The following is a 16,177-nucleotide window of genomic DNA, read 5'->3' on the forward strand; positions in this document are numbered from 1 at the left end:
TAGTCATATTAGACTTCCCAAACACACATGAATAGAATCTATCTAAGTTATGGCAGAAAGAAACTAGAAGGATAAAGACAGGAATGAAGGTTTGTAGATAGAGGTTTTAGAAAAAAGCCAAAGCAAGTCCGCTCAATGTTTCTGATTCACTCGATTCTACACTGAGTGCTTATTACAGCTCAACAGCTTGGAAAACAAAAAATGAGAACTTCTATGACATAATGCTTCTCAGGACCACTGCATCACAAGAAGGAAAAAAATATTTTGGTCAATTCATCCGCAAAGAATGATGATAACTTTATTGATTGAAAACAACCGGTCAGGCAACTGAATTGACAAAGCACGACTTTTGGTAGCCTGTTTCCAAGTCATTAGCTAAACCTTCACAATGGTTGATGCTTTCTGAAATCTGCCTGAAGGCATTCTTCTCCAAGAGATAATCAGATGAATACTGGCGCAGATGTCTACAAAGTGCATCAGCAGGAATGCCAGCACAAATGAAAATTACAAAATGGAAACTAGCCTAATTAAGAGTCCATTTAAAATGTAGACTTCTTGCACATCTAAAATTCAAAATAAAATTACAAGACTACAGTCAGCGTACTAAGCTCATAATCAAAGTGATTTGAAGTAAATGGCAATTAGCTAAACTAAACTATGGGAAAAGACATTATCACTTTATTTCATCAAATATAATACGAAATATGAATTAAGAGCAGGAGTAGGCCACTCGGCCCCTCATTGAAAAATGAACTGTATTTTTAAAGGGTCTGGCTTATAGATCAAGTATGTTGTTCTTTACTTCAATGGCTGGCGTTATAACCCAATTCCGACTGCTAAGGGAAACACCTTTTGTTTCCCCACTATTAAGCTCCCAAGCAAAATAAGTTAAGAAAGCTCAATCCAGCTTCTAACGGGAACAATGTTGGGAACAGTACAAAAATGGTCCCCATTTGGCACAATTCAATTCACTCAGATGCAGCAGAAGGATGGCTGACGCTGGTGACTCAAAAAGACATACAGTGTAGTAACGCTTTGGAATAATTCACATTACTTGGGCTTGAACAGAGATGAACTCGACATACAGGTGGCAATATAAAATACCTGATCTCAAGAGTACCCAATGTTGGAAATGAATGTCTGAACTAAGAAAAATAATCTCTTTTCCAGGATCGTCCAGTTCTGACGAAAGGTCACACCTTCTATTCTCTCTATGGACTGCCATTAGCAGCCTTTCCCCTTGTTTTTGTGGCTATGACTCATCTTTCATTCCCTCCCCCGGAGTATAAATATCTCCCACTTTCTATGCCTTTTAGCTTTGACAAAGGGTCATCAGGAGTTGAAACGTCAGCTCTTTTCTCTCCCTGCAGATGCTGCCAGATCTGCTGAGATTTCCCAGCATTTTCTCTTTTGGTTTCAGAGTCCAGCATCCGCAGTTATTTGCTTTTATCCGACGAAAGATTGTTGGCCTAAAACATCAACTTGATTTTGTTTCTCTCTTCACGACACTATCTGATCTGCTAAATATTGCCAGCATTTTCCAGTTTTATTTCAGATTTCCAGCATCTGCATTATTTTGTGTTTGTATTTGACATCCCTGATGTCAAACACAAAATGCTGGCAATATTTAGCAGTGATGATGTGGAGAGTCGATGTGGATGATGTCGACAGCGCAGAGTCGCTGAGCAGAAACTGATAGCCAAGTTCCGCACACATGAGGACGGCCTAAACCGGGATGTTGGATTTATGTCACATTATCAGTAACCCCCACAGCTTGCCTCCTGATCTTGCAGAATCTTACTAGCTGTTCTGTCTGGAGAAATACACATCTCTTTAACCTGTGTTTAATGTTCCCTCCACCCACATTATCTGTACCTTTAAGACCTGGCTGGCTGTAGAGATTTGCATTCTAATTAGTATTCTGTAACTTGATGTTGTGTCTCTGTTTGCACTGTTGGAGAACAGATATCCACTCCATCTGACGAAGGGGCAGCACTCCGAAAGCTTATGGTATTTGCTACCAAATAAACCTGTTGGACTTTAACCTGGTGTTGTGAGACTTCTTACAATATTTAGCAGAGCATAGAAAGTGGGAGATATTTATACTGCAGGGTGAGGGAATGGAAGATGAATTGGAAACAAAACTGTGGCATGAAAAACTATCTAAAATAAATGTCTTATTACCTGCAAAAAGGCTTTTGGAACCACCAGCCACCTGGACGACATTCAAAGCTGACAACGTCTCAGAAAACGAGGGGACTTTTATCTGAAGGTGAAAGCAAAAGAGCTGTCAGTTTCATCCACTATGCGGTGAAGTGGACCAATGACTAAACAGGAAAGTTCTTTTAAAGTCTTCTTTTAAATATCAAGACAAATTATTCACACAGGGAGTGCAGACAACTTATAACTCGTTATTCAAAGGATTAAACATGCTCCATCTTATGCTTTCCTCTATACTCAAGAAATACATAATACACTATATACCTTAATGGGCAATATGAAAAATAATTAAGGACTCAGCAGCTTTATTACAGCGCACACAATTTTGAATGAATACGTGATCTGCAAGGATAATTATCTGACTCAAGCTGCTTAAAAAAGACAACAAAAATACCACAGAAACCAGTAATCATACCTTTGAACCTTTCAGTCCTCCGAGCTGGTCTTTGTCATTTAGACCCCAGACAAACACTTTTGTTCTAATAGTGGCCGCAGATTCTATGCCAGATGCTTTCTTCCTGACAAGGCTTGAAAGAAAGAAAACATAATTTCTCAAGTTGCATCATACAAGGATAAGTCTCACCTCAGGATTTTACTACATATCCAATAAAACATAAATCATTATAGCACAAAGCTTTTCTCAATTCTAATTAGTTCTACGACAACTATAATGCATTAGTTGGAGTGTCAAGTCAGTTTGTCAGTAGGCTTTGCTTGCAATTCACCCTCCAGGCAGAGACTTGAGCATATAAATCCATGCTTGCACTTCAGTGCAGTACTGAGAAAGTGCTTTATTGTCAAAAGATGGCAATCTTTTGAATGAGACACCAACAGAAATAAAAATGAGCAGAAATATATTCTTATAAATAACAATTAAAAATATTAAAAGTTAAGTTTTTTAAAGATCAAAATTAGTATGAACTGAAACAAAATAACTGTTGTTGGGGGGGCCTTGCAACCACAGGATCATAATTTAAAAGCAGTTCTATATGTACGCGCAACCTGCAAGACTCTGACTAAAGCAGATGTTACCTATCGAGGAAGATGTGGCAAGACATCACTGCCACAGCCATTAATGAAAAATCAGAAACTTTCATAATGGAAAGATAGGTTTACAAAAGGAGTTATCAATGTACTGCAAGCTCCATGTAATAAATTTAAAATTACAGAGAGACTTTCTATGGCTTTGCTCACTTCAAGTCTGAGAATTGCCTTCTAAAGCGATGGGTAATAAATGGTGGTCTTGCCAGTGACACTCTCATCCCTTCAATGAATAAAAAGGTAAAATGCAATGGCTGAAGTGTGACAGGAAGTAATTGCAATGCTCACAGGGGCAGCACGGTGGCACAGTGGTTAGCACTGCTGCCTCACAGCGCCAGGGACCCGGGTTCAATTCCAGCCTCGGGTCACTGGCTGTGTGGGCTTTGCACATTCTCCCCGTGTCTGCGTGGGTTTCGTCCGGGTGCTCTGGTTTCCTCCCAGTCCAAAGATGTGCAGGTGAGATGGATTGGCCATGATAAATTGCCCCTTAGTGTCAGGAGCATTAACAGGGTAAATACGTGGGGTTACACGAATAGAGCCTGGGTGTGATTGTTGTTGGTGCAGACTCAATGGGCCAAATGGCCTCCTTCTGCACTGTAGGGTTTCATTGATTCTACAAGAACATAAGGAGAGTAAACCATACAGCCCCTAGAGCCTGCACCACCACTCAATACAATCACGGTTGACCTGCACCTCGAGCTCCACTTTCTGATTGCTCCCCACATCTCTCCAATTCCTTAAGGCTCGGAAAATCTCTCTCTGTGGAACTATGGCTGTACGCAAAATTTTTTAATGTATTACTCCTCAGTTGCCTTGGGTACATAGGCAATCAACACAAAGTGTAGTATGATGGTAAAGTAGTGTTAAGGCAAGAATGATAATTGGACCCAAACTTGCTATTCAGTCACCATTTTAAATTTTGCAATTCTGTATTTTCCATAATAAATGCATCTCATTTGCAATGAAAACTGCCCATGTAAAACTGTTACCTTGTTATGCCCACCCACCAGTTGTGGCACTTCAGCACTTCCATTGGCAGAAGGTTGTAATTACAGCCTTACACATGTGTATTCAGTCATCCCAATATAATTGTGGATACAAGAATGTTTCAATGGGAAAGTTGTCAGGAAGTGCATGCTGACACAAGATTATTAATATATGGTTCCCGGTAGATGGATTTTTTCAACCAATTTGTTACAGCAAAAAGAAAATCAACTTTCCAGAAGTGGGTCAAGGAAAGAATTTGCATTTATACAGCACCTCGCTAAGTCTTTCCAAAAACATGCTAAAAAACATTGCACAGAATAGATTACTTCGAAGAGCAGTCAGTCAGTCATTTCAATAGGCAGTCTGCACCTGTGAACTGCCATGTCTTAACTTCCCAATAAGATCAATGATACTGTGGGGCACTGCGGGATTGAGGGCAAGTTCTTCTATGTAAGAGTTATCCTGTCTCCTTCCTCTATTACTAAGCTGCTAGTTTAGTTCAGGCTGCATAGTTGACATGGGATGTACAGTGTGAATATCATGAGTCTTGAAATTGCATTGAGGCACCTTAGAGAGGAACCTGCTATATGGAGAAAAGTTGAACCCTATTGCACTTTCCAGAATTTTCAATTTGAAATGTTTTGCCCTCAGGTTGTATGCCTGACATGGAATGTACATTGTAAATATCCAGAGTATTGTGATTGGACTGAGGTACCTCAGAGTGGAAACATGCTTATGGAGAGAAGTTGAATTTTTTGCACACTTTATAAAACATGTTGAATTGCAAATTACAAAGTATTTTCGCAAATTTTAAGATTAGTATTTTAATATTAATATTTTCAGGAAAAATCATTGCTGCATTGGAGAGCCTTCACGGTTAGATACTCAAAAAAATGGAGTGTGCTATTAAGCTATTTCAGAAGAGAAGCTGTTTTTAAAATAATTTCAACCTCCTGCATCAGTTACAGCAGTTATCAGTAAGCACAGAATGTTAGTACCTTCCAGTATTGCTTTTATCATCATCCTCCTCCTCATTATCTGAAGCAAGGAAAGGGAAGTTTGTAGCAAGATCCTCATCCTCTGCCCGGATACGTCCCACGATGCTCAAGCCATGAATTTTGCAATCAATCCCAGAACTTCTGCACTGTTTGATTGCAATCTCAATATACCTGTGCTGCTGAGAAAATAAGGCATGGTTAAAAATTAATTGAGGTCCATAGTTTTATCAAAATGCAAGAACATTGTTGTCTGAAGTTCCAAGTGTTGACTAGCAACGGCCATCTCTGTTACATTGGACAGGGATAACAAAACAGAACTACAAGGTGAAAAACAATACGAAGTACAGTAAATGTAAATAACAATAAAGTATGTGCACATCCGTTCATCCTTAATGGTATAAACAGAGATAATCAGTGCGTGGACCTATATACATGGAAAAGACCTGGGCATCCAAATGAAAGATTCCCAACGCCAGTGAGCAAGTGGTAATGAAGGCTGGGCCTTGGCACTTGAGCCCATGTCATTCTTCTAGCATTTCACTTAAATACCCACGGTTATAATACTTTGTTTCTCAAAGGCTATGCATCTCATGAGAAAGTGCTTCAGAGATCATGGAATGGCTGTAAAGCAGACACTGCACATGGCTACAACCATTTTCAATAATGACACAAACAACTTGCATTTATATAGCACCTTTAACGTCGAAGGAAAATCTCCCAAGACATTCCTCAGAGGCATAATCAATGAGCTGCTTGCTGAAGGAGGTCATTCAGAACAATTTTTGGCCAAAGAAGTGTTTAACGCAGGATTTTAAAGGAGGAATTACTGGAGGTAGTTAGGTAGGGAAATCCATTCACTATATCAACATAGATCAAATATTGCCTTCTTAATAAATCATTTGATTTGCTTTGCTCATTTCAACCGAGCACTGTTGTGACAGTTTAAATTTATCGTCAACCAGGAAACCCAGATCTCGTGAATCTGCCATGCACTTAATTTTATTTGCTTTGAAGAAATAGTCCCTTCTTAGATTTGGTGTTTCCCAGTGAAACAGGTTGTATCTTGCTAAATGAATTTCATCTGCCACTTATCCTATTCAGCCTTGAAGTCTAGCATCTTCATTAACTTTGTCATTTTTGGAACTTTTTTCTGTTATTTCAGGCTTCAGATGCAGAAGGAAGTGGCAGTTGAAATGGTTCATTGAATTTGCAATGCTGAGACACACAGGGTAGGATTTTTGCTGAGGCGGGACAGGGAATGCATTGAACTCCATCAACGTCAGCACCCCCCAGTCATTTAGGCTCCATGTGTTAATTGGCTGGGGCAGGACATCCACCCCGCAGGAGAAAGTCCCACCACTGACCTCCTCCCACCAAGCTGAAAATTGCGGCCAAGCGTGCAGAGGTCTTTAAGTGGCCATTAATCGGCCAGCCCAGTCTGTAAGGGCTCATAAAATCCTGCCCAAAGTCATAGCTGGCCATGTCTGTGATCAAAACCAAGTGTGTGGAGAGGCCGCTGGGGATAGTAAGATTGAGCATGTGGCCTTGAAAATGAGTATAAATGGGTTTATATAGCGTTTACTGCAAAACACAGACATCGATTCAACGGCAAATGTTTCACCAATATAGGAAAATGACAATGATGATACTGCCCAGGAGTGAAAGTCCATCAAACAACTAAAACAGTTCTGTCTCAACTAAAGATGCATTTGTGATCATTTCCACTGGTTACCTGGACTTAATGTAGGAGTTAGTAGAGAACACAAGTAAACGACAAAACACATTGGCCAGAATTTTCCAGCTGTTCACGCTGTTGGGATTCTCCAGTCCCATCAGCAGTGCACCCCTGCCTGTGGGCTTCCCGCCGGCGTGGGGTGACGTCAATGGGAATTCCCATTGACAGCGGTGGGACCAGAGGATCCCATCACTAGCAAACAACGCGCCACCTCCCGCTGGCGGGAAGCACGCAGTTGGGAGGCCAGAGAACCTCACCCATTCTTATTTTTAGAGCAATTGTGGATACAGGCTAAAAACTCCGAGAACACGTACCTCCACACATTCATTAAGAAGCATCACCACGGTGTCCGTGGGGGTGATATTGATCGTCTTCAGCTCGATAAGATTATCTAATGAATTTCCACCTGAAACGAAGCATGGTCAAGTCTTTGATCAGAAACATATTTAACCAAGTGAAAACAGGAGTATACAAATGGCACTTGAGGTATTTAACTTACCCGAGACAACAACTAATGAAGGCATGTAGCTGCTGTCGGCAGGATCCACAATCATATTTAGTCTATGAACAAGGACATCTGGGAAGATCTCCAAGCGAATCCAGTGCTAGCAAAGTAAAAGTGCAAGATTAAGAGAACAACATTGAAGCCAAAACTGCTGCAGCAAACAAAATTGGTGAACTGATCATATCATTTAATTCTGAAAAGTCCTGGATACTAGAGAATTGAAATGCAACAAACTGCGCAAATAAGAGGTACTAAAATATATTTTCAGAAAGTTGACCCTTTAGACCAACACAGGAATGAGCACCAGTTGTGAGCTGTACAGAACGCTCCATCCAATTATTCGCATATGCATTCAGTTTCACCACTTCTTAAACAAACAGTCTTGGCTATACCGGCTAAAGAGAGACCATTTATTCCCCTGCATTTTCCTCTTGAAAACATGGATGTAAAATGGGGATGCAGGGGCAACCTAACAGCGCAATTAATTAGAAATTTGTTCCCAGAAGTACAACTCTCGGGATAATTAACAGCAAGGATGACCATAACTCAGAAACTAGTGCTCCTGAAAGGATTCCATCTCAGCTGAAAACAAAGCATAATGATAGAAGGCAACAACAGGAATCACAAAGCAAAAAGCCTTATTTGCAATGGAGGATAACATCAACAAAACAATAAAAACCCAATTACAAAAATATATAATGAGAAGAAACTCAATGTGATGCTGAAGTCTTGTGCTGTCCAAACTCAAATCACATTCACCAATTCCTGGCATTTTCCTCTTTTTTCAAAACCAAATTAAAAATATGTAAGACACTGAGTGAATCTGATAGGTAATGGGTAAACCCTGTTGACGAAAAAGATCATGATTTTTCATAAGATCATAAGAAATAGGAGTCAGCCCATCGAGCTTGCTCTGCCATTTAATAAGATCATGGCCTTAACTCCACGTTCTTGCCTGCACACCCCCATAACCGTTGACTCCTGTCAATCATAAATCTGTCTAATTCAGCCTTGAATATATTCAATGGCCCTCTGCGGAAGAGAAATCCCAAGATTAACAACCCTCAGAGAAATGATTCCTCATCTCTATTTTAAAGGGGTAACACCATATTTGTTAAACAATGTATCTTAGTTCTTGATTCCCCACAGGGGTAAATATCCTCCCAGCATCAACCCACAGAATATTATGTTTCAATAAGATCAGCTCAAATGTAGGCCCAACCTGCTCAATCTTTACGCTTAAGACAACCCTTTTATCCCAGAAATCAACCTGGTGACCCTTCTCCAAATGATTTACAATACAAGTATAGCCCTCCTTAAGTATGTAGACCAAAACTGTACACAGTAAATCACCAACGGCTCACTGATGCTCTGAACAGTTGTACCAAGACTTCCCTACTTTTATACTCCTTCCCCATCTCTATCCCTTTGCAGGCACTTTATACCCTCTCCCAACTTCCTTTCCTATCCATCTTTGTATCATCAGCAAATATCTTCAGTCCCTTCATTTGAATATAGATTGCAAATAGTTCAGGCCCCAGCACAGATCCCTTTGGCATTCTACTTGTTACAGTTTGGTAACCTGAAAATGGTCCAGTTATCCCATTATCCTGACTCTGTGGACGGGCATTTTTAAATCGCAGGGTTTCCTGCCCTGCCACCTGAAGCTCCACTCCAAGGAGCATTAACCAGCTGGAGACTGGACTTGCACCTTTCACTTGGATGGAACTCCCACCTCAGAGAGCTGCCAGCCAAATCTGATTGGCTCTATAGTCCCAGCAGCACCAGTGGCCCGGATTGGGACAAGCAGTCCCCAGGTTCGTAGTTTCAGCATCCAGGGCCAAAAGTGAGTGTGTGTGAGTGACTGCGAGTGTGAATATGCGTGTGAGTGTGGGGGACAGATGATTAATATATTCAGCTTCCTTGAAGCAAAAACATTTTGGGAATTTTCCAACTGAGGGGGAAACCAGCTGAAACCAGAATATAAAGAACTGAGAAAGATCATTAACCAACGCAACTTAAAACCTGAATGAACAGAGACGAGCAGTGGATGGCGGATCTACCCTTAAGGTATATGGAAGATAAATGTGCAAGGTAGAACGGTTGGTCATGCAAGTGACTTTTCACTTACCTTCCCTTGCGAGCCTGAAGACTGCCAGCACTGCCCAGAGCCATCAATCAGGCGGGAAGCTTGACTAACAGAGGAGGAAACTCCAAAGTTCTTCACAATCCTTGACCAGTCATCTAGCAACATTCCTCTCTCACAGCTGTATCGCTTATTCTGTTGTTTCCCTGAACGCCCAGCAAATACTGGTGATTGTCCTTTAAACCAATATAGAAATGATTACTATCGCAACTATTTTATAATACTGTCATACAGTTGGGTGGGCAAAATCGTGAACAAAAAAACCTTATTTCTCAGCAATGGCATACATGATCATCAAGGTCCCAAAAAGAAAAAGATTTGCCAAAAGGAAATCTATAGAGTTGGAGAATTATGAGTGAAACTTAATTGGCTTTTAATTGGCTTTTACCCACACAGCTGCTTAAAATGAAACTACGGATAGAAAGCAAAACATTTTATATGGTGATTGCTTCATATTTCATTTAAACAAATCTTATTCTTACTAAAATGGTATTCTGCCAACTTTTGATAATGTTACATAGCAATATTTTTAAAATACATTTTTATTGAAGATCTGTGCATTTTATACAAATAACGCAACAAAGATTGGCAAAGTAAAGCAAGATCATTTTCAAATACATGTACAAAGAGAGAGAAAAAAAGAAAATTACCAACCCAGTTGGTTCAGATTATTCATTGTATCCAGCACCTCTCCCCACACAAGTAATAAAAGGATATATCGAACGATGTGGGGATATCATGATAACAGCATACAGCCACAATTGGTTTAGTGCTGCACAACCAAGCTCACAAGATAACGGCGACAGAGCCATTGAACTTGTGGAAAACCTTGCAGGAGGTAACTAGACAATGCGGAGCCCAGAACTTTATAAGGGTCCACACGTTATGCAATGTATCGGATTTAGCTCGGAGCAAACAAGTCAAAAATTCCATTGGTATACATTCCAGAATGATTTTATGCCAATTCTGAACTGAAGGGGACTTATCACTAATCCATGAGCAAAGGATATTCTTCCGCGCTGTAAAATGTTAGGATATTATACAGCATTTTAAATTTGCATTCCTGATCTTTTGACTGGGGGACCCAGTCTCAGATGCAAGGGGTCGAAACCTAAGGCCACATCAAAGATCCTCTCAAGCTTTTTAAGAGCATTAAACCAGTAGGCTTTAATCTTGACACAGGACCAAAAAGAACGCAGGCAATCCCCCACTTCCACTTTGCACTTCTGGCATAGCAAGGATATGCTGGGGTCAAACCTGTAATCATATAATCCCTACATTGCAGAAGGAGGCCACTCGGCCCATCAGGTCTGCACCGACCACAATCCCACCCAGGCCCTATTTCCGTAACCCCTCATATTTACCCTGCTAATCCCCTGACATTAGGGTTAATTTAGCATGGCCAATCAACCTAACCCGCACATCTTGGACTGTGGGAGGAAACCAGAGCACCCAGAGGAAACCCACACAGACATGGGGAGAGTGTACAACCTCCACACAGACCATGACTCGAGACTGGAATTGAACCTAGATCCCTGGAGCTGTGAGGCAGCAGTGCTAACAACTGTGCCACCGTGCCGCCCCACTCCAATGCAAGCTCGGAGTAATATTCAGATGGTGCAATATGTTAAGCTGAGGTTCTTTTGTTCTATTACAAACTGAAGTTTTATCAGCTCATTCCCGAATATCACCCCAGTGCCTCTTACCTGGTTCATTAATTCTACCAAATGTATGCCTTGCGTTGTGTTTCCTAGTCTTGAAGCAGTTTTCACAGTAGTCAAAATCATCACAGTTTCTACATTTGAACCTGGGCCCATTCATTGGAAACATCTGACAGCCATCGCACCTGTGTTTCATAAGAAAACAGAGTAAAACAAAGACTGATTAATAGAGAGACATTAACTTTTAAAAGTCAACTCCATCATGACATAACAAAATGTACGCCTGTTTGCCATCTTTCATTCATTGTGATTCAACTTCCACAGAAGGCAGGTACACCCACTTAAACAGGAGGTCCCGTTCTTCAAATGCCTTCCGTAAGTCGTGAAAGAGCAAGGAATTATTTACCTCATATTCCCAATAAAGGAGAGAATGTGTGTACTAGATCTACAAACAGCAGATTTTAGAACAATGAGAAGTGATTTTATTGAAATATATAACATTTCCCACTACCAACATCTTGGGGATTTATCAGTGACCAGAAACTTAAACGGACTAGTCATATAAATACTATGGTGACAAGAGCAGGTCAGAGGTTAGGAATTCTGCAATGAGTAACTCGCCTCCCGACTCCCCAAAGCCTCCATCAATCCACTCCATCCACAACATAGGAATTAGGAGTAGGAGTAGCCCGTTCGGCCCCTCGAACCTGCTCCTTCATTCAATAATATCGTTGCTGATCTGATTGCAACCTCAAAACCACATCCCCACTGACCCCTGATGACGTTTCTCCCCCTTGCTTATCAAGAATCTATCAAGTACTGCCTTAAAAATGTTCAAAGATTATGCTTCCACCACCTTTTGACAAGAGAGTTCCAAAGACTCATCACCCTCAGAGAAAATATTTCTCCTCATTTCTGTCCTAATTGGGTGGCCCCTTATTTTAAACACAAGTCAGGTGTGTGATGGAATACTCTCCACTTGCTTGGATTTAGTGCGACTCCAGCAACATAAGAATCCTGACACCATTCAGCCTGCTCGAGTGGCGCCCCATTCAGCATGTAAAAAGTTACTCCCTCCACCACCAGTGCAAAGTGGCAGTGATGTGTACCAAATACAGGATACATTGCAGCAACTCAAACCTCCTTCAACAGTGCCTTCCAAACCCACAATCCCTGCCATGAAGGACAAGGCCAGCAGATGCATGAGAACACCACCACCTGCAAGTTCCCCACCAGTCCAGAACTATTATGACTTGGAACTATGTAATTCCTTCACTGTCACTTAGTTAAAATCCTGGAGCTCCCTCCCTAAAATATTATGGGTGCAACTGCACCAGATGGACTGCAGCAATTGAAGAAGGCAGCTCACTACCATCTTCTCAAGGACAATTAGGGATAGACAATAAATGCTGGCATTGAAAGCCAATGAAAGTTTTGGGATTGGAGTTTCTCTTGAGCACATATAAAAGATACATTTATTGAAACTGTGGTGTGGTTGTAATATTCTGTAAATAAATGTGAAGTTGAGGAAAGATTGATTACAGCACTATCACCAACTGGCTCCCCGGAGTGTAACTATTGTAACCAAGTTTAAGGTAGTCTTTGTCCTTAAGGATGACCTGGAGAGTATATGGCAATAATAATCTGTAACAGTAATACACACAAGCTGGAACATAGAGTGGAGATGCTACAGAACAACCTTACATTCACAGGACAAACTCTTTAATAGCCCCCTTTCCTTAGGCTTCTGCATGCCCCACCCCACCACATGTCAGCTGAAGTTCTGTTAAACTGTGTGAAAATGTAATCAATTAAAAATATTTTACTTATTTTCACCAATCGCAACAAACCAAACTGTACATTGTCCATTTTTAAAAAATTAACCCTACCATGAAAACAGGAGAGCAATTGCTGTAAGTTAGTATTCTCATCATAGGAACTATACCCTTTTTTCTTGTTTCAAAGGTAAAATGGAAAAGCACATGATTAAAAATCGCCAGTCTGGTTAAGTTTTTTTTAAATTCCTTACGTGACTCCTGGATGAATACTGGGCACCAACTCCATTTCAGACAATAGACCAGTCCAATGAGACTGCTGAGGGAAATCAACAATAACATCCTTCCCGTTGGCACTAAATGCTGAAATAAAAAGAAAGATTATTAAATCCATCACCGCAAACCTACAGTAGATTTCTACCGCTTATTTTGTACCAGCTTTCCATGCAGTGAATCAAAACACCGCACCGTCTGCATGATTATTTTTGGGGAAGCAGAAGGCGAGAATGCAAGCATGACTCGTTTACCTTTCACCATTCCCACACTTCTGTGGGTAACTGATCCCCACTTGTACTTTGGAGTGGTAACTGAAGCCTTAACCCGTACTTTATCGGCAATCTTTATGTGGGAGGTAGAATTCTGTGGTGGGAAACCTGAAGGAAAAGAAAGCAATGAAAACTAAACATGTCCTGAATTGGGCTTCAAAAGATAGCAGGAGCAATTAACTGTTACCTAGTGCTTCGATTAATACACTGTGCACCTACCCAATAGTTCAACGTGGATGTATCTGACCCAGTAAGTGCCACCTTTTTGCTGCCAGTCACACTGGACATTCAGATCATGCAACCCATCTCGATCCAATTTGATTACTTTTCCCATGTCTCCCTCGCAAACCTCTTCATAGGTTCTGCAGCATCGGACCATCATTCCCACCTGCACGGTAAAATGAAGCTCATTATAAAGTGTAGTCTGTAACTTATTGCAATTAATATTAAAAATGTTCATTACACAGAAAGCCGAATACAGTAGATCAATATTTAAACTGCGGGACAATCCATACCTGAATATTCTCCCTTACGTATACAGCATAATCATCATTACTCAAGAAATCTCCACGTTTCTTATAGGTTTGGCTTTCAGTCACTACAGCAGCCCAAGGCTACAAAATTAAGAACATTTTGTTAATACAACTTGAACATCAGCTCTCCAACGACTCCAATGTTATTAAAGTCTGCTAAGTACATCTCGTTTCAAAATTACATTAGGTAGAGTTGGTTGAGGACCAATCACAGCGTAAGCAGCTTCAGCCTCTTCTACTTCCTCGAGAATCTCTTCGTCCGAGTACTCCGATAGAGTGCTCTCCGCATCAGAAAGTTCTGCAATCTGCACATCAGGGTGATCTAACAGCCAACCGACCAGTGCTTCCACACCTTTGAAATAAAATTTGGGACAAAAATAGATGGTAAACTGTTTCTGGTGCAATTGGACTTGATGTTACTTTTGTCGTGTAAATGGAAGCAGACACACATGCAAGAGATCGGAGGCTACCCTTCAACTTTTATCCATGCATTAATGTTCTTCTTTCTCGATGTGGGTCAATCAATTTTTAAGGGATTTATATTTGTAGGGGTAAACATTAGAAATAAGGTATAGTTTTAAGTGGGTTTAATTTAATGTTTCTATGCCGAGAAGGGACCTATAGTTGGGTTCGTGGTGGGAAAAGGTGATTGTGTGTGTCGGGGTTGGTAAAGTTCCAACTGTGTCTCTATTGTGCTTAGAGGGGGCTACGGTGTGAAGAATAAATAAAAAGCATAAGCATTTAGGTGTTGCTTAGCAACAGGGGGCTCTTGTAAGGTAAAAAGAGCTTTCCTTAGTTCTTAACTAGAAGCTAGAGCATTTGGAGAAAGTGAGAGCGTGGGAAGGCAGTATTCATAGCTCTGCTGACAGCAGTTACGTTTAGAAAGCTAGAGGGGAACATCTCTCAGCTTTGCTACAAGAAAAACCATACAATGGAGTAATGGTTATCTAAAGAGCAGCTAATTAAGGAAACGAGAGAAAAGAAGAAGTTTCCAAGCAGTCTGAAGTTAAAGGTACGAGAATAGACTGTTCAGCAAAAACAGACAGAGCTCAGAGGAAGGCTGAGATGCCAGAAAGACTTCTGAAGTGATTTGTCACATGTATTAGTATATAGTGAAAAGTACTTTCCTTGCGCTCTATGCAGACAAAACATACCCTACAGAGAGAAGGAAAGGAGAGACTGCAGAATGTAGTGTTGCAGTCATAGCTAGGGTATAGAGAAAAATCAACTTAATACAAGGTAGGTCCATTCAAAAGTAATTGCTAGAGAGTTCAAAAGAATTAGAATAAAGTTTTAGAAGCACAGAACGAGAGTAAAAGATAGAATGAGGTGGAGGGGTGTTGTAGGCTGCAAAGAGACATAGATAGGATGCAAAGCTGGGCTGAAAAATGGCAAATGGAGTTTAACCCTGATAAATGTGAGGTGATTCATTTTGGTAGGACTAATTTAAATGTGGATTACAGGGTCAAAGGTAGGGTTCTGAAGACTGTGGAGGAACAGAGAGATCTTGGGGTCCATATCCACAGATCTCTAAAGGTTGCCACTCAAGTGGATAGAGCTGTGAAGAAGGCCTATAGTGTGTTGCTTTTATTAACAGGGGGTTGGAGTTTAAGAGCCGTGGGGTTATGCTGCAACTGTACAGGACCTTGGTGAGACCACATTTGGAATATTGTGTGCAGTTCTGGTCACCTCACTATAAGAAGGATGTGGAAGCGCTGGAAAGAGTGCAGAGGAGATTTACCAGGATGCTGCCTGGTTTGGAGTGTCGATCTTATGAGGAAAGGTTGAGGGAGCTGGGGCTGTTCTCTCTGGAGCGGAGGAGATTGAGGGGAGACTTAATAGAGGTTTATAAAATGATGAAGGGGATAGATCGAGTGAACGTTCAAAGACTATTTCCTCGGGTGGATGAAGCTATTACGAGGGGGCATAACTATAGGGTTCATGGTGGGAGATATAGGAAGGATATCAGAGGTAGGTTCTTCACGCAGAGTGTGGTTGGGGTGTGGAATGGACTGCCTGCAGTGATAGTGG

At 41.0% G+C, this 16,177-nt stretch overlaps 1 protein-coding gene across 14 annotated transcripts in view; it reads right to left on the reverse strand.

Annotated features, from left to right (window-relative positions):
* herc2 (HECT and RLD domain containing E3 ubiquitin protein ligase 2) overlaps positions 1 to 16,177 on the reverse strand; it is a 241,926-nt gene that overhangs the window by 68,866 nt on the left and 156,883 nt on the right. For 12 of the 14 annotated variants that reach the window (XM_078222433.1, XM_078222442.1, XM_078222438.1 and 9 more), the window contains 12 exons: positions 14,329 to 14,498; positions 14,129 to 14,227; positions 13,833 to 14,001; positions 13,596 to 13,721; positions 13,323 to 13,431; positions 11,339 to 11,478; positions 9,618 to 9,808; positions 7,481 to 7,586; positions 7,296 to 7,387; positions 5,247 to 5,425; positions 2,636 to 2,747; positions 2,185 to 2,266 (listed from right to left, as the gene is read on the reverse strand). In XM_078222433.1, coding sequence (XP_078078559.1) covers positions 2,185 to 2,266; positions 2,636 to 2,747; positions 5,247 to 5,425; positions 7,296 to 7,387; positions 7,481 to 7,586; positions 9,618 to 9,808; positions 11,339 to 11,478; positions 13,323 to 13,431; positions 13,596 to 13,721; positions 13,833 to 14,001; positions 14,129 to 14,227; positions 14,329 to 14,498 — 1,575 coding nt within the window. The remainder of the gene's footprint in view (positions 1 to 2,184; positions 2,267 to 2,635; positions 2,748 to 5,246; positions 5,426 to 7,295; positions 7,388 to 7,480; positions 7,587 to 9,617; positions 9,809 to 11,338; positions 11,479 to 13,322; positions 13,432 to 13,595; positions 13,722 to 13,832; positions 14,002 to 14,128; positions 14,228 to 14,328; positions 14,499 to 16,177) is intronic. The other 2 variants (XM_078222434.1, XM_078222431.1) reach the window with 1 other exon arrangement.

Source organism: Mustelus asterias, chromosome 10, assembly GCF_964213995.1.
Source record: "Mustelus asterias chromosome 10, sMusAst1.hap1.1, whole genome shotgun sequence".
NCBI lineage: Eukaryota > Metazoa > Chordata > Chondrichthyes > Carcharhiniformes > Triakidae > Mustelus > Mustelus asterias.